Below are 19,670 nucleotides of genomic sequence, written 5' to 3'. Positions count from 1 at the left end.
TTAACTGGCTTTACAGCTAACACTACTAAATATAACTAAAACAGACATCATTAACTGGCTTTACAGCTAACACTACTAAATATAACTAAAACAGACATCATTACCTGTCATTACAGCTAACACTACTAAATATAACTAAATCAGACATCATTACCTGTCATTACAGCTAACACTACTAAATATAACTAAATCAGAAATCTCTAACACAGACATCATTACCTGTCATTACAGCTAACACTACTAAATATGACTAAATCAGACATCATTACCTGTCATTACAGCTAACACTACTAAATATAACTAAATCAGAAATCTCTAAAACAGCCATCATTACCTGGCTTTACATCTAACACTACTAAATATAACTAAATCAGAAATCATTACCTGGCTTTACAGCTAACACTACTAAATATAACTAAAACAGAAATCATTACCTGGCATTACAGCTAACACTACTAAATATAACTAAATCAGAAATCATTACCTGGCTTTACAGCTAACACTACTAAATATAACTAAATCAGAAATCTCTAACACAGACATCATTACCTGTCATTACAGCTAACACTACTGAATATAACTAAAACAGACATCATTACATGTCATTACAGCCAACACTACTAAATACAACTTGATCAGATAGCATTACCTGTCATTACTGCTAACTCTACTCAGAATAACTAAATCAGACATAGCATAGTATTTTCTGTTACATTTTACATGTTTGACGGTTTGAGTCACCTTTTGACATTTTAACACACTATTCTGTTTTAACATAGATAATTATTGACCAATCATATTGTCTCTTTCCTCTTACGTTAAGAATGTTCAAACCAAAACGGCGCCAAATATCCTGACATTCTTGACAATTGCAGATCGTCGATTCATACGACATCATACACACGTTATCAAAACAGTAACCATTTTCGCTGAGGACTTCTGCGAAATGTCCACCTCAGGATGCAACTTCGGTTTATATTTGATGGGAATGTTTCAACATGCAGTTAATACACTCTGGACCCCGGTAGCCGAAATTTGATTGATCAATTAGTGTTTGATTTAATGTCAACCGCGAGTCCGTCAGGACTCCTTCCAATTCCTGTCTAACATAGATATGATACAACAATGATAAGGAGATACCAAGGACACAGGTCTACGTGGCCAAAGGGTCGCAAGTTTGTGACCTGTAAGGGCTTGTGTGTTTTAACAAGATATCTTACTCAATTGTGCTCCAGTCGACTGAACTGTTTTTGAGTACGCGGTTGAGGAGTACAAACATGTTGTGTGTATACTTTTAGCGCCGAAATGGCTGCCCCGGCTGTATGCTCCCCAGGGAGATGACAGACAACAGCGATATACCAACTCTATATTAGTATTGCTATCATTACGGGTATCAAATCTGATGTTGCTTGTCTATAGTATTAATCTGTATACAATGTTAGCCTATTGTTAAAGCTAATATTTTGCCATTGCTCTTGTACATCTAACGATTCGTTACTGCTACCACATAATGCTTCCTATGTAATACATACAAATTTATCATTGGTACAGATCAAACATTAGCATGTTTTGTTCAAGTAACTATTTCTGTAATCATACTTTTACGCAAAAAAAAACTTACAGAAAGAATTCAGAGTTTTGCTTATATGTTTTGTACTGATGCACTTTATGATTTTTATCACTTTTGACTCATGCCCTCGATATTGACAACGGTTTGACTTTTCCCTTGATTCATGCCTGCGATATTGACAACTGTTTGACTCTACTTATCTTGCATCTCGATACTGACATAAGTTTGACTACACTGACTTGCTCCTCGATACTGACAAAAGTTTGACTCCACTTGACTTGCTCCCAGGATAGTGACAATGGTTTTACTCAGTTTGACTTATCCTCTCAAAACAACAACATTGACATTGTTTTACTCCCCTAGAAACTTGCCCCTCGATATTGACATTTGTTTGACTCCACTTGACCTCTCCCCCACGATATTGACAACGGTTCCACTCTCACATGATTGACGTCCTCGATATTGACTTACCCCTTCTATGTTGACGCTGAGGTCCTCTTTGTTAGTACGATTGACAGCCACATGACTAAGACTGCTACTGTTAGTCAACTCGTTTCTCTCGCGCATAGCAATTCTCTCCTCCATCTCGTGCAGCTCGAGAAACCAGATGGCAGGAACTACACTTCCAAGGTAAAAGAACACACTTGGACAAAACCTGTAACAAATAGTGGAAGTGATGTTATTACTATGTCAATATTGCACCATATCATCGCAGACTTATTTATCACTGGGTATATAGGTGGAAGCGGCTGTTTTTGTCGCACCTGCGTCGAAAAGTCAAAGAAGCGAGTCTGTGGTGTTAATTTATCGGCGGCGTCAACATTTCACTTGGAAGTTTTTACGTTTAGAACCGTTGCTCAAAAAGTATGACCAAATTTAATGTATTCATACTCTTGTGACCATATTTCGTTAAACAAACGAGTAAAACCGACAGAAATACACCGAGGACAAAATCATAAGAATGATTGAAAATAAGTGTTGAGTACTGTGACAAGATCGACCATCAGACTATTGGCATACCAATGGGAACAAACTGTGTCCCTCCGATGGCTGACTGACATACCCATGGGGACAAACGATGCACCTCTGTTGGCTGTTTTATTTTTGTTTTCATACGAGATAGATCATATTGAAGGGCTTATCAGAACAAGTCCCTTGGATTTCACCTACAGGTATCATGACTATATGTCATATCTAAATAGCAATTACTTTATTGACAATGTCGATCAGATATATCCAGTAGAATTTGAAACCATATTCACTACTTATTCTTCAGCATCAGCTGCTTACCTTGATATTCTATTACAACGTAACCTATAGACTACTAAGCTGTGTGATAAGCCTGATGAGTTTAATCTAACTTGTTAATTTTCCATTTTTAGATACTTTTTAGATGCTTCCCTTACCTACGATATTCAAGTGCTTATTCCCAATTTCACGACATCTGACCATGAAAAAGTTGTATTGTCGACATCATGATCCCTATTCCCTTGTAAGATATGAAGTCAGATATGTTCGATGCTTGTTGATATACCTAGTGGTTCCGTTTTCACCACCCACAATTTCAATTACCGGTGTCTTTGAAACATCTCCAACTTTTCCTTGCACATTTTCAACTCTGTATATTTTGTTCATATTTTGCCCTGGTTTTATCGAATTTGGATTAGAGTTACGGTTATATTTTTATGTCGGTATACTGTGTTGATTTTGAGTTAGAGTTACGGTTATGTTTTTATGTCGGTACACTGTGTTGATTTTGAGTTAGAGTTACGGTTATGTTTTTATGTCGGTACACTGTGTTGATTTTGAGTTAGAGTGACGGTTATGTTTTTATGTCGATACACTGTACTGATTTTGAGTTATAGTTACGGTTATGTTATTATGTCGGTATACTGTGTTGATTTTGAGTTAGAGTTACGGTTATGTTATTGTGTCGGTATACTGTGTTGATTTTGAGTTAGAGTGACGGTTATGTTTTTATGTCGGTACACTGTGTTGATTTTGAGTTAGAGTTACGGTTTTGTTATTATATCGGTATTCTATACAATGTTTCACATTTACATCCAGAATGTACGGTCCAGTGACTCTGGACATCAGGGATACTGAGAATCTGGACTTTAGTATAAAAAAACATCGCTGTAATTCCTACCAAACCTGGAATACACTGTCACACTTTTTACAACGTGAACGTCAATGTTATTAGTGTATTTTGGTTTTGATAAATTGACACAAGATTGTACGTGTAATTAGTTTCCGATTGACTTAAAAATCAGCCTGTAGTCGAATTTGATCACTTTCTGTAACTTATCAGCTAAATGATCTTCCCGTTCATATTAGTAATATCTATAACGTAGACGGGGTGTTTTTTTAACTTCAGCTGTGATAATACAGAAATGGTGAGTTTTAGAGATTTTATAAGCAAGAGTGACGTTATGGCAATAGACAGATATTCAATTTTATGATGTACTAACGTACGTTAAGATGTGGGACGGATTTATTTCTGTAATAACATACCAGAAACGATTCATCGCAAGCATTGTAAACACCATCAGTTCATAAACACAGGCATTCCGCCACAATATTACAATATTGGGGAGTATTCAAATTACAAAATAAACATCACTTTGTGAAATTAAATGTCCATTATTTAATGATAAAATTGACAATTTTATTCGATTACATACAATCATGCCACAAATGCATTACGATATTACGTGAATACATTACAGAAATCATTGATCGAGCCTGGATGGAGCCCCTAGATAATTTTATGGTCGGGCAAATTGTTAACATATCTACCTCTCATGTTTTCACATAGTTTGATGGTATTACAAAATCCCGACGACGGCCACGAATATGACACATTTTAGTAATGACAATGCTGTAAGAGTAAAATTTGTATAAAGTGACTATAACGACCTCTCATGAACATTGAAATGAACCATATAACAATATACAATGTATATAACAAAATGTTTACCCCAGTTGATGCTTGTAAACAATGTTACACGGGTACCGAGAGAACCGAATGGGGTGTGGCAGGAGTGAGTGAGACAAGTCCGCTTAGAGGTTTTCTGTGACTTAGGCGTATTGATGAAGGAACTGTAAGTAAGGTGAAAAGCGGGTAGTGTCTAGTCTGTGACCTCAGAGCACAAGATCACTGATAGGAATGGAATCTAATTCTAAAGTGTTGGGGCAAAAGTACAACACAATGATGTGGTGCGAAAGGAAAAGTAAGTATGTGTATATGTCGGGTAGGTACACAGGTGTGTTTGAGTTATCATTGGAGATAAAGGGAGTTGTTCCCTTATCTATAGTATATAACAGAACACATACATTCCGGTTGGACGTACCGAACGATCATGTTATTTCTAGCCAGAGTTGTAGACACTTTTATTTTCCAAATAAAGGAAGTCTAAGTTTTATCATATTATTTGTCATCTGTGTTATTATGTTAACTATACATATATATAATTGGTTATGTAGTAATAACGACAGTACAGACACGTAAATTGTCGAATTTTCGAGGCTATGTGCCCCTTTTATTACCTTGTCTTCACTTAAACCCATTGGGAGAGGTCCCTTGTATAGTGAAAATATTTCTGATCTGCATGAAATATTTTCTAACCATACAGGTCTCAGAGATTAATACATCACTGTTTAAACACAAGGCACAACACACTTGGTGACCATCAGAGAACCGATCACCCTGTAACTTAACTTGCGCTGTAACTGATGTTGAAACCCATAATATACCTGTTGGACAGTACTGTTATCTAATTATAGAACGGTAGAAGATACCATGCATTGTCATGTTATGTTCGAGTCATCACGTTATGTCCGGGTCACAGGGGCTTGGCACGATTTTCCAAATGATAGTCCATATATATATGTATACTATATACATATATATATGGACTATCATTTGGAAAATCGTGCCAAGCCCCTGTGGTCCGGGTCACCATATAATATTTATATTTCCACTCAATTCAGACTCAATGAACCTACCACAGTTAACTCGAGTCATTTTTCAATGAACTATATCAAGTCCGGCGTAGGAATACATTTGTCGAGCTTGGACTATATTTTTTTAATTCCTTTTCAAAAGTGATCATATTTATATGAAATAAATTCCTTTAAAACTAATATTTGTTTTAATTCGCTATTAAGTTTGTTCACGAAAGAAATCCTGAAAGTATTAACCATATGTAGACGAAGAGTGATGACGTACATTTCGGTAAGTTCCGTGGTAGACTTGCACAAGTCCCTATTTGTCAAAGACAAAATATCGTACAAAATATCAAAAAAATATAAATATAAGGATTGAATAAAGTTATGTTGAGGTGTATGGGGGTATAAACCTCAATAGGTCTTGAGACAAATTTATTATGAACTGCTCGCAGTTCATAAAATTTGTCTCAAGACCTATTGAGGTTTATACCCCCATACACCTCAACATAACATTATTCAATCCTTAAATGTCCGGGTCACGATATAATGCCCGGGTCACCATACAATGTCCGGGTCACCATATAATGTCCGGGTCACCATATAATGTCCGGGTCACCATATAATGTCCGGGTCACTATTAATGTCCGGGTCACGACATAATGTCCGCATCATCATGATATGACTGGGTAATCATGATATTTCCGGATTTTTATGATATATGCGGACCATCATGCTTTGTAATGTGGCTGGAGTGATTGCTTAATTTTCATTCCTGTTTCTCTCACAAGGACCTACATTTGTATCAGTGACTAGCCATGTTCGTGCTAAATTAACTCAGCTGGGAGATTCCCATGCATTGCGGACTTGTTCGTGCAATCTTTCCCTCCAATCACGCAACATGTTACTTTGGACAACAGCCAATCAGAATGCTGGAAACAAACGATTGCTCGTCATCACTTTGTTTACAATATGGGAGACGAGATACTCCAACAACGTTTCGCTACAATAAATGAAGAGGAATTGCAAGATATTTAGAAGCAAAAAAAGGACTTATAGAACACACCGAAAAAATACTTCAGGTGCAACAAAACTATTCCTTCAATACTGAAGTGCCAAAGGTCAGCCTGCATGCCGAATTTGAAAACTTTAGTCAATATGATTTGAACAGAACCCTTGGTATTTTTTTATTTATTTGATATAGATGGCCATATTACAAAACAGTTATTGCTTTTTGTGTTCGGTGTACACGAGATTATCGAGGCCGCGTGTACACCAAACACAAAGGCAATAATTTGTATAATGTCCGCACCACCCTATTTTGTCCGAATCACCATGTTATATTCGGGTCACCATATAATGTCCGGATATATTCTATATCAAAACGGAATACCATATTTAAGGAATTATCTTCTCAAATATTGTTTTCTATATCATTATTTACTCATTTATTGTTTTCTATATCATTATTTACTCATTTATTGTTTTCTATATCATTATTTACTCATTTATTGATTTCTATATCATTATTTACTCATTTATTGATTTCTATATCACTATTTACTCATTTATTGATTTCTTTATCACTATTTACTCATTTATTGTTTTCTATATCACTATTTACTCATTTATTGATTTCTATATCACCATTTACTCATTTATTGGTTTCTATATCATTATTTACTCATTTATTGTTTTCTATATCATTATTTACTCATTATTGGGGTTTTATCATTATATATTCTTTTATTGGTTTCCATATCATTTGTCATTTTTGCGTGTGTTTGATGATTTCGCCTGGATAAGGGACAGAAAACGATGCACAAGATTTTTTTTGAAATAATTTGATTAACGTTTCTCCATATTGTTATGGTACAGCCATTAAATTAACTATGTCCTCTTTCAGTGATACTGACTGAAATATTCCCTTCGCGACAGTGTCACTATGACAGCTCGAACACATGGAAAGAGAGGACATCACGTGCTTCGACAGTTAATGAGATCATACACAGAATACCGATATTGTGATTGGCATGCATATTATATCCTACCAACTGTGTTACTTATAGCGAAATGCTCCAGTGAACTCAGTAACAAGCAAAAAGATGAAAACAAAACAAAAATAATTAAAATAATAATTCAGAACTAAATTAGACAAAAGATGGAAATAACATAAATTTGGTATGTTGTATTTTCAGTTCTTAACTTTAACTGTTTTTAATCAGGTAGTATACAAACATTGGAGTATATGTTTTCATATCTTACTCGTAACATTTAGCAGGTAAAATCTACTATAACACAAAACAATAACATCAATTTGATTTTCCAAACGATATGATTCATTTAACATAATATTTTGCTAATAAAGCTATATAAATTTTACAATTTATTTCCTGATCTGTCATTTAATTCTAATTAGCATTTATAGACAAAAATATTGTCATGGTGACATAGTGTCAAATAAATATTCAAGCATTCTTTCCTCCTTGATTTATTTCATCACACGACATACTGTGTATTGATGTTCACACGACATACTGTGTATTGTTGTTCACACGACATACTATATATTATTGTTCACACGACTATTGTTCACACGACACACTGTGTATTGTTGTTCACATGACACACTGTGTATTGTTGTTCACACGACACACTGTGTATTGTTGTTCACATGACATACTGTGTATTGTTGTTCACACGACACACTGTGTATTGTTGTTCACACGACACACTGTGTATTGTTGTTCACATGACATACTGTGTATTGTTGTTCACACGACACACTGTGTATTGTTGTTCACACGACATAATGTGTATTGATGTTCACACGACACACTGTGTATTGTTGTTCACACGACATACTGTGTATTGTTGTTCACACGACACACTGTGTATTGTTGTTCACATGACATACTGTATATTGTTGTTCATATGATGTTCACACGACATACTGTGTATTGCTGTTCACACGACATACTGTGTATTGTTGTTCACACGACACACTGTGTATTGTTGTTCACACGACACACTGTGTATTGATGTTCACACGACACACTGTGTATTGATGTTCACACGACATACTGTGTATTGATGTTCACACGACACACTGTGTATTGATGTTCACACGACACACTGTGTATTGATGGTCACACGACATACTGTGTATTGATGTTCACACGACATAATGTGTATTGATGTTCACACGACACACTGTGTATTGATGTTCACACGACACATTGTGTATTGATGTTCACACGACATACTGTGTATTGATGTTCACACGACATGCTGTGTATTGATGTTCACACGACATGCTGTGGATTGATGTTCACACGACATACTGTGTATTGATGTTCACACGACATACTGTGTATTGATGTTCACACGACATACTGTGTATTGATGTTCACACGACATACTGTGTATTGATGTTCACACGACATACTGTGTATTGATGTTCACACGACATACTGTGTATTGATGTTCACACGACATACTGTGTATTGATGTTCACACGACATACTGTGTATTGATGTTCACACGACATACTGTGTATTGATGTTCACACGACATACTGTGTATTGATGTTCACACGGCATACTGTGTATTGATGTTCACACGACATACTGTGTATTGATGTTCACACGACATACTGTGTATTGATGTTCACACGACATACTGTGTATTGATGTTCACACGACATACTGTGTATTGATGTTCACACGGCATACTGTGTATTGATGTTCACACGACATACTGTTTATTGGAGATACATTAAAATCTTACAGAAGATTTTAGACGATACAGGTAATTTTACAGCCCACTGAGCCTAACAACTCATAAAACACAATCAACTTGGCCTCTTTCTCAGATTATATCTTACATTTTCCTTAAACATAAAAGACCTCGTTACATCGTTCTGCTGTTTATAATTACTGTCCATACATGTTCAACCCATTTTGCACTTTCAGTGGAATTAACATAGAGTACATACATACCCCAGGCTCACCCACTACACTGATAATTAATACACCCTTTACCCACACTCAATAGAGATCAACTTTAGTATCAGATATCATTTTTCTCCTAGTTCCTGAATTCTAACTTCAGCCACAGGTTTTTTGAGATCCAACTATTTAAATCATTACTAAAATGTGTGATTAATTCTACAGACACATAGGTATACAACATTTGAATATAAACTTAGCTGTAGATTATATACCCAGCAAAGCGTGCTTCGGGCTATTTTAGCTCATCGGGTAATCGCGAGCTTATACCTTTGTCTGGCGTCGACATCCCATCCTCCAAAAAATGGGATAAGGTTTTGATAAGCTTTTAAGTCCATGCGTATACCACACACCCTTTCAATTTGATGTACACATTTATTAGAGGTCTAGGAGTGATGTTACAGAAAAATATTAGGGAAATAGCTTGTAATTATTTCACCATGTTTTTTAACTAACTTCTTTTGCATCAAAACTCACTTTGAAGTCGACTTCAAGATCGAGAGGAACACATAGCAATAAGATATAGGAGAGGATTCCCCTGGTGTTGTAGTAGTTGTAGTAGTTGTTTTAGCTCGATCCCCTGGTGTTGTAGTAGTTGTAGTAGTTGTAGTAGTTCGATCCCCTGGTGTTGTAGTAGTTGTAGTAGTTGTAGTAGTTCGATCCCCTGGTGTTAACGTTGTAGTAGTTGTAGTAGTTGGAGTAGTTGTAGTAGCTCGATCCCCTGGTGTTGTAGTAGTTGTAGTAGTTCGATCTCCTGGTGTTGTAGTAGTTGTAGTAGCTCGATCCCCTGGTGTTGTAGTAGTTGTAGTAGTTGTAGTAGTTGTAGTAGCTCGATCCCCTGGTGTTGTAGTAGTTGTAGTAGTTATAGTAGCTCGATCCCCTGGTGTTGTAGTAGTTGTAGTAGCTCGATCCCCTGGTGTTGTAGTAGTTGTAGTAGCTCGATCTCCTGGTGTTGTAGTAGTTGTAGTAGTTGTATTAGCTCGATCCCCTGGTGCTGTAGTAGTTGTAGTAGTTGTAGTAGCTCGATCCCCTGGTGTTGTAGTAGTTGTAGTAGTTGTATTAGCTCGATCCCCTGGTGCTGTAGTAGTTGTAGTAGTTGTAGTAGTTGTAGTAGTTGTAGTAGCTCGATCCCCTGGTGCTGTAGTAGTTGTAGTAGTTGTAGTAGTTGTAGTAGTTGTAGTAGTTGTATTAGCTCGATCCCCTGGTGCTGTAGTAGTTGTAGTAGTTGTAGTAGTTGTAGTAGCTCGATCCCCTGGTGCTGTAGTAGTTGTAGTAGTTGTAGTAGTTGTAGTAGTTGTAGTAGCTCGATCCCCTGGTGCTGTAGTAGTTGTAGTAGTTGTAGTAGCTCGATCCCCTGGTGTTGTAGTAGTTGTATTAGCTCGATTCCCTGGTGTTGTAGTAGTTGTAGTAGTTGTAGTAGCTCGATCCCCTGGTGTTGTAGTAGTTGTAGTAGTTGTAGTAGTTGTATTAGCTCGATCCCCTGGTGCTGTAGTAGTTGTAGTAGTTGTAGTAGCTCGATCCCCTGGTGTTGTAGTAGTTATAGTAGTTGTAGCAGTTGTAGTAGTTCGATCCCCTGGTGTTGTAGTAGTTGTAGTAGTTGTAGTAGTTCGATCCCCTGGTGTTGTAGTAGTTGTAGTAGTTGTAGTAGCTCGATCCCCTGGTGTTGTAGTAGTTGTAGTAGTTGTAGTAGTTCGATCCCCTGGTGTTGTAGTAGTTGTAGTAGCTCGATCCCCTGGTGTTGTAGTAGTTGTAGTAGTTCGATCCCCTGGTGTTGTAGTAGTTGTAGTAGTTGTAGTAGCTCGATCCACTGGTGTTGTAGTAGTTGTAGTAGTTGTAGTAGTTCGATCCCCTGGTGTTGTAGTAGTTGTAGTAGCTCGATCCCCTGGTGTTGTAGTAGTTGTAGTAGTTGTAGTAGCTCGATCCCCTGGTGTTGTAGTAGTTGTAGTAGTTGTAGTAGTTGTAGTAGTTGTAGTAGTTCGATCTCCTGGTGTTGTAGTAGTTGTAGTAGTTGTAGTAGCTCGATCCCCTGGTGTTGTAGTAGTTGTAGTAGTTGTAGTAGTTGTAGTAGTTCGATCCCCTGGTGTTGTAGTAGTTGTAGTAGTTGTAGTAGCTCGATCCCCTGGTGTTGTAGTAGTTGTAGTAGTTGTAGTAGTTGTAGTAGCTCGATCCCCTGGTGTTGTAGTAGTTGTAGTAGTTGTAGTAGCTCGATCCCCTGGTGTTGTAGTAGTTGTAGTAGTTCGATCCCCTGGTGTTGTAGTAGTTGTAGTAGTTGTAGTAGCTCGATCTCCTGGTGTTGTAGTAGTTGTAGTAGCTCGATCCCCTGGTGTTGTAGTAGTTGTAGTAGTTGTAGTAGCTCGATCTCCTGGTGTTGTAGTAGTTGTATTAGCTCGATCCCCTAGTATTGTAGTAGTTGTAGTAGTTCGATCCCCTGGTATTGTAGTAGTTGTAGTAGCTCGATCCCCTGGTGTTGTAGTAGTTGTAGTAGCTCGATCCCCTGGTGTTGTAGTAGTTGGAGTAGTTGTAGTAGCTCGATCCCCTGTTGTTGTGGTAGTTGTAGTAGTTGTAGTAGCTCGATCCCCTGGTGTTGCAGTAGTTTTAGTAGCTCGATCCCCTGGAGTTGTAGTAGTTCTATCAGGTCGATCCCCTGGTGTTGTAGTAGTTGTAGTAGCTCGATCCCCTTGTGTTATAGTAGTTGTAGTAGCTCGATCTCCTGGTGTTGTAGTAGTTGTAGTAGTTGTATTAGCTCGATCCCCTGGTGTTGTAGTAGTTGTAGTAGCTCGAACCCCTGGTGTTGTAGTAGTTGTAGTAGCTCGAACCCCTGGTGTTGTAGTAGTTGTAGTAGCTCGAACCCCTGGTGTTGTAGTAGTTGTAGTAGCTCGATCCCCTGGTGTTGTAGTAGTTGTAGTAGCTCGATCCCCTGGTGTTGTAGTAGTTGTAGTAGTTGTAGTAGCTCGATCCCCTGGTGTTGTAGTAGTTGTAGTAGTTGTAGTAGTTGTAGTAGCTCGATCTCCTGGTGTTGTAGTAGTTGTAGTAGTTGTAGTAGTTGTAGTAGTTGTAGTAGTTCGATCCCCTGGTGTTGTAGTAGTTGTAGTAGCTCGATCCCCTGGTGTTGTAGTAGTTGTAGTTGTTGTAGTAGTCGATCCTGGATTTGTAGTAGTTGTAGCATTCTCGATCCCTGGTGTTGTAGTAGTTGTAGTAGCTCGATCCCTGGTGTTTGTATTGTAGTAGTTGTAGTAGCTTCGATCCCCTTGTGATAGTTTAGTAGTATAGTCGTTTGTATAGCTCGATCCCCTGGTGTTAGTAGTGAGTTTGTATGCTCGATCCCCTGGTAGTTGTAGTAGTTAGTACGTTGTATACTTCGACCTGGTGTTGTAGTAGTTTGTGTAGCTCGATCCCCTGGTGTTGTCGTAGTTTAGTAGTCGATCTCCTGGTAGTTGAGTAGTTGTAGTCCCATTCGATCCCCTGTGTGGTAAGTATGTAGTATAGCTCGATCCCTGGTGTTTAGTAGTTGTAGTACGTATGTAGTAGATCGATTCTACCCTTGTTGGTATTATGCATTTAGACTCTACCTGGCTAGTAGTGTGCATTTCGCCCCTTACATGGTAGTAGTGCTTACTCGCCCCTTCTGGCAATTTAATTATATGATATTTTTGCTGAGTATTCAAGTATTTTTTTTTTGTATTTGTTTTTGTTTTTTGTTTTTGTTTTTGTTTTTTTGGTATGCTACGCCCGACTCTACACATGGACCAAATAAGTAAGAATCGCCATTACTACGCCCAACTCTACAGATGGACCAAATAAGTTAGAATCGCCATTACTACGCCCAACTCTACAGATGGACCAAATAAGTAAGAATCGCCATTACTACGCCCAACCCTCTACACATGGACCAAGTAAGTTAGAATCGCCATTACTACGCCCAACCCTCTACACATGGACCAAATAAGTTATAATCGCCATTACTACGCCCAACTCTACAGATGGACCAAATAAGTTAGAATCGCAATTACTACGCCCAACTCTACAGATTGACCAAATAAGTTAGAATCGCCATTACTACGCCCAACCCTCTACACATGGACCAAGTAAGTTAGAATCACCATTACTACGCCCAACCCTCTACACATGGACCAAATAAGTTATAATCGCCATTACTACGCCCAACTCTACAGATGGACCAAATAAGTTAGAATCGCCATTACTACGCCCAACTCTACAGATTGACCAAATAAGTTAGAATCGCCATTACTACGCCCAAATCTACAGATGGACCAAATAAGTTAGAATCGCCATTACTACGCCCAACTCTACACATGGACTAAGTAAGTTAGAATCGCCATTACTACGCCCAACTCTACACATGGACCAAGTAAGTTAGAATCGCCATTACTACGCCCAACCCTCTACACATGGACCAAATAATTAAGAATCGCCATTACTACGCCCAACTCTACAGATGGACCAAATAAGTTAGAATCGCCATTGCTACGCCCAACTCTACACATGGACCAAGTAAGTTAGAATCGCCATTGCTACGCCCGACTCTACAGATGGACCAAATAAGTTAGAATCGCCATTACTACGCCCAACTCTACAGATGGACCAAATAAGTAAGAATCGCCATTACTACGCCCAACTCTACAGATGGACCAAATAAGTAAGAATCGCCATTACTACGCCCAACTCTACAGATGGACCAAGTAAGTTAGAATCGCCATTACTACGCCCAACCCTCTACACATGGACCAAAAAAGTTAGAATCGCCATTACTACGCCCAACTCTACACATGGATCAAGTAAGTTAGAATCGCCATTACTACGCCCAACTCTACAGATGGACCAAATAAGTTAGAATCGCCATTACTACGCCCAACTCTACAGATGGACCAAATAAGTTAGAATCGCCATTACTACGCCCAACTCTACACATGGACCAAGTAAGTTAGAATCGCCATTACTACGCCCAACCCTCTACACATGGACAACCTATTCAATGGTAATTAACAGCTAGAGTTTGTTAATTATTTCCTCTGTAATTATCAGTGTATTAGGTGCTTGAACAGTTATAAATCAATTTTACTTCCATTAACAGCCAATGATAAACCAATTAGTCCCGTAATAACCAACAGTTTATTATCAACATGTCATTATGTCTCTGACAACTGCCGGGTATTTACACACCATTATACACTCATTTCAGTTCATACTGGTATGAATCCTAAAATAACTTCCGACGTCATATCGCCAACAGTAACACCGGAACACAGTGCAATTTCACTGTTAATGGGTATTCAAAATGTATCAATACCGAATATTCCAATATTTAGTATTCATAAATATCATGAGGTAGCTGAGGAACAGGCACGCATTTGTTTAGCACAACAGAACCACGACTGACATATGTACCATTACATCACTTCACATTAATTACATGACAATTGTACATGTGTACATTGACACGGCAGCAACCACGTGTGGCCATCATTGGGCCATGTCACCAAACAACAACATTATATCTAATTTATCGCTAAGTACGTGGGAGTTCTTTAATATCATTATTTGTAATACTGTAACCTTTTCACACCCACACCCTTGTCCACAATGTCCATCTATATGTATAGCTAATATTTCCGGATAATCGTAACCGCCTTTTCGGCTCCTGCAAATTTAGTGTAACTCAATATATACGTTTTGGTTTGTTTATGGTGAATACAATATGGCTTAATAATCTTTCTGGTGAAAAGTCAAAATTTTCTGATGACGAATTTTTTTAATGTTATACCCCATATTAAAGGGGAGATGACAGAGATATAACAAAAAATGATAAGTAAACGAGCACTCGTTATACGTTACTGACCTCTGGTTGCAGTTTTCATGTATTTCATGTATGTCACTCTGGAAAACCATATTTTCAAAATTATGTGATATTTCGTGGTGTTCATCATCACCCATTTCTCCCTTATCAACATTCGGCATTGGTTTTTGTAAATACAATCACAGAATTCTGTTTTCATTATGAGATATTGTATTGTTTACGATCAATATCACAGGTTACAAACAGAATTATTGTTTAAAAAATTAAATAAAGAAATGGAAAAAAAAATTATTTGAAAATTTAGTCTTCCATATTTCTACTAAGTTTATTATGCTCAACTCCACTTAATACTATACGGAGCTGATTAAAATCATGAAAAGAAAATGATGGGTCAGTGTTCAACTTTTTTTTAAAATTTTGACTTATCTCCCTTAACACACACAAAAAAAACCTACTTTTAAAAAAAAAAATAGTCAAGAGTAAGAAAATGAAAAATAACAAAAATGATATTTGAGAACTTCCAATTGGCCTTGTAACTTCCTGCAAACAGAAATAGAAAATGTGAATCATTCTGTTAGATCATATCGAACAACGATATCAAGTTTAAGTGTATATATTCTAACATGTGACTAAATATCGGATCATCATACATCATTTATCTCCCATTCATAGTACATGTACATGATATAACATTTAGTGATTTCTTCACAGAAATTGAAGGTGAATTATTACTTGATCACCGGCAACACGAAAAGTAACTGCATCCGTATCATAAAATTACCCAGCAGATAAACTCAATTTAATCACATATTTGTATTTAAACTTTTATCAGAAAAGCATAATCTTTTCCAAAAGATGAATGCACTCTATGTCTCTCTTAGATATACACGGAACACAGACACACATAATGAAGAATAATGTAATATAAATACTTAACTACAATCAAGATAAATCTTGAATTTTGACATGGTAAACTGCTACAGAGTGGATTATTGTTGGTGATTTTGATACTCTGACACCAATACCAAAAGATTCAGTGAACCGTCCTTTCATTCCATCTGTAACCTCGAGAGTGAGCACGTTTCAGACCCGACATACAAGGTCCACTACCAGCTGCTTTCCTTGCCATAGCCTTGCTAACAATCTGACAATCAATTCATCAAATGATGACAGGTTCTTTTCACCTGTAAAGTGTGGTTGTATAAGGAGACTACATAAGCTAATATAAAAGGGGCTTTCCCTTAAAACAGATGACTCAAGCTGACTTTTAGACACAAGTTCCTGTAAGGCTCAAATGTCTTCCAACGCTTCATTGGGATCATAATCAGAGCCTTCTACAGCCTTATATAGTTGCTGCTGAGAGTATGATGGCATATCGAGCATTCCTTTTTTAAACAAAAGTTTTGTGTCCAGACATACATAAACTTTATCAATATATGCAGAAACGTTCCATGTACAGATCAAAGCAACCATAAGCAATAAAATACTTTGATATTGTGTCCTATAAGGATCAATGGTAGCAGTTTTATGTTAAAAATCATCCAATGCACTAGATTTACTGCGGGCTGACACCTCTCTTCCATCTTCAAACATGCGTCGTCCTCTAACGGTGATACCGGCGATATTGGAGGCAGTAGCGGATCTTTGGTATGACATATGTTCTCCAATATATGTTTCCACAGAGGGCTGCATTTTGTATTATAGGCGATGTTCGCGCTGAAATCAGCAAGACAGAAAGTGAGACGCCTGGGTTTCAGAAAATAAATACTATACTGACAAAGAGGATGGTAAGCACTTTAGATGCCCAAGAACAGTTCAAATAACTTGGTATTACACTGGCTGTTCGAAGACATACGACTCTTACTAACCCTTTAGCATTTATACACAAAGGCCACTACAGAATCTATCTGGGAAAACAAAACTACTTCAGTACAACACATTGCGTTTGATATAAAAATCGAACAATAAGAACAACCTGAGAATGTCAGTACCAGTGGAGGATCTCAAACAGAGGGGTAATATTCTGGAGTTGCCAAATACTCGGCAAACCTCATGTCTGGCAGCTTAAGAATCTTACCCCTCGGTTCGACATATCTCTCGTCTCACCTCCAAGGATATGGATGTTTTGTTTTCTCTCTTACCTAGTTTACCCTCGTATGTATCTAATATCAACGTTAATCAATGCAAAACAATGTTGATGAGCCGTGAGGGTAAGATTAGAAAATCTCGCATCGGTAAAATTGTAAACATCTGTACCCAGGTAAGAGAAATTTGCTTTGAAAAACGAAATAATAAATAAAAGACAATTTTGATGTTTGAATTTATGCGTTTCTTTTACGGTTTGTTATGAAAGAACTAACAAAATACTTACGCTATAGTAACTTTAATTTCCTCTAATAAAGAGTCTTCAGCCAGCCATTCAGAGGCAACTCCTGCGTCTTTCTGACATTTCTCGTGAGGAGAGGGGGTATTCATTGTTGACAAAAGAATATTCACTTGTCTATATCCAATGCCAGAATGGACTATTGCTGAAGTACAAAAGAGCGCATAAATTACTTCATTAAGTACTACCACTTATCAATTCATAGTGACAAATTTAATATGACTGCTGTTTCAATGGAATGATACTTTTTGAGGTATATGACATTATTATGTGCTGCTAATGAGGCAGTCCGAGTACTATGGGCAGATCTAGTATCTAAAAAATTAAGAAATATTAAACATGAAATTTCCTGATGCAAGCTTTGAGTTGACGTCCCATATTCTTTTGTGTCTTTTCGGTATGGATATTATCGACAGGTTTACAGCATGTACATGTTTGTATTTGGACATGAAATCTAAATCCAATAAAAGAATGTGATATACAGGTAGACTACACATGAAGAGTATATAGATTCTATAGATTTTTGACATACATGATTTAGGCAAAAACTATCTATATGCACATGCCAGTCATATGATAGGAGGCTTTATAGTGCTATGTGTGACGAAGACAGCCATACTTGTCTATAGTACAATGTAACATGTGTTCATTTATCCATATTATATGTTTACTGTTTCATAGATGAAAACTGTTTTCCCAGCCATTAAAGTGTGACGAGATTTCCCGGTATTTGGGTTATGAGATTTAAAGCTCACAATAAGTTTGTCAACAATTCTAGGCTACCTGTTACATACCTTTATAATTCCAGACAGTAGGACAGTATATCTCTCGCTGGGGATACCTTGAGAGGAAGCCCACATCTGCCACCTACGGAAACCCATCGGCAAGGACCCTTAGCCCAATAAGTCTTCTCCAAACTCTCCATGTGTGGTCACTTTCCCATCCGTTATGATATCTTTTGATAGTCATGATCAACACTAACTGTAGCGTGACTATCAGTAACATGAACATGACCGATCTCATAGTATTCGCGAGTCTCGGAGGAAATGTGTACATCTCTATCTAACCTTATGATCCTGTAGTGCTTTGACATTTGCGACACAAAGTACAATTCGATGAAGCTGTTGTTAGGTTTTAAAGCCATACCTTAGTTTGTGTTTACACACGCTGTTGCAATTGTCAGACACCGATAGTGACTTGTTGACGGCCACCTACTACTTAGAACACAGCAAGCTACTTAAACAGTTTCCGAAATCTATGTGAGTTTCATTAATTGTGTTTATTTTTCATTTCTAAATGTATGAAAAGTTTCGGTTCATTGAACTAAAGTTCGTCAGAGAGTCAAGGTTCAATCTAGCCTCTTCCTTTACCGTTTATGAGTAAATTATCAAAATTGGATTTGTTTTACGTTGACCTTAAAAAAGTTCGCCTACAAGCTAGTACAAAAAATCCCCGGATTACTAATTTTACCCCCATACACGTATACACACAAGTGTTTGGTTGATCAGTTTAATTTCCAATTGGGTAATAAAGTTTGTAAGTCTCGGTTACATTTATTTAATATCGGTTGTCGCAGTTTAATTTTTATGTCAACAATGTCCATTTAATATTTCCGGATACATATAATCGTCTTTCTGGCTTCTACCAAAGGTATAAGGGTAACCTAATATGTAAATAAACAGTTGCTTGTTTATGGTTAATGTAACATATGTGTGGTTCGTCGTTCGTCTCCCCATGATATGTCTGTCGATTTTACCAATGTCTGCTTGAATCCCTTCCCAAATAAAGCTCGAGTGTAGTTTTAAGTAACATTCATTCTTTAATCATCAAAGAAAGAAATGGATTTCAAAAAGCCACACCATCATTCATCAAACCAATGCTATTTGAATGAGGCTCCTGCTCTAGGTATGTGAAATAGCTGGAGGGTTGTTTATACAAATTATT

The 19,670-nt window shown here is 37.3% G+C and overlaps 1 protein-coding gene across 1 annotated transcript in view; it reads right to left on the bottom strand.

Moving 5' to 3' along the window:
- Nucleotides 1-19,670, bottom strand: part of LOC117345116 (transmembrane protein 26-like) — a 68,320-nt gene that overhangs the window by 29,221 nt on the left and 19,429 nt on the right. Inside the window, exon 2 of the mRNA XM_033908076.1 lies at nt 2,042-2,225. Coding sequence (XP_033763967.1) covers nt 2,042-2,225 — 184 coding nt within the window. The remainder of the gene's footprint in view (nt 1-2,041; nt 2,226-19,670) is intronic.

Source organism: Pecten maximus, chromosome 16 (assembly GCF_902652985.1).
Source record: "Pecten maximus chromosome 16, xPecMax1.1, whole genome shotgun sequence".
Classification (NCBI taxonomy): domain Eukaryota; kingdom Metazoa; phylum Mollusca; class Bivalvia; order Pectinida; family Pectinidae; genus Pecten; species Pecten maximus.
This window is presented reverse-complemented; position numbering and strand designations above follow the sequence as displayed.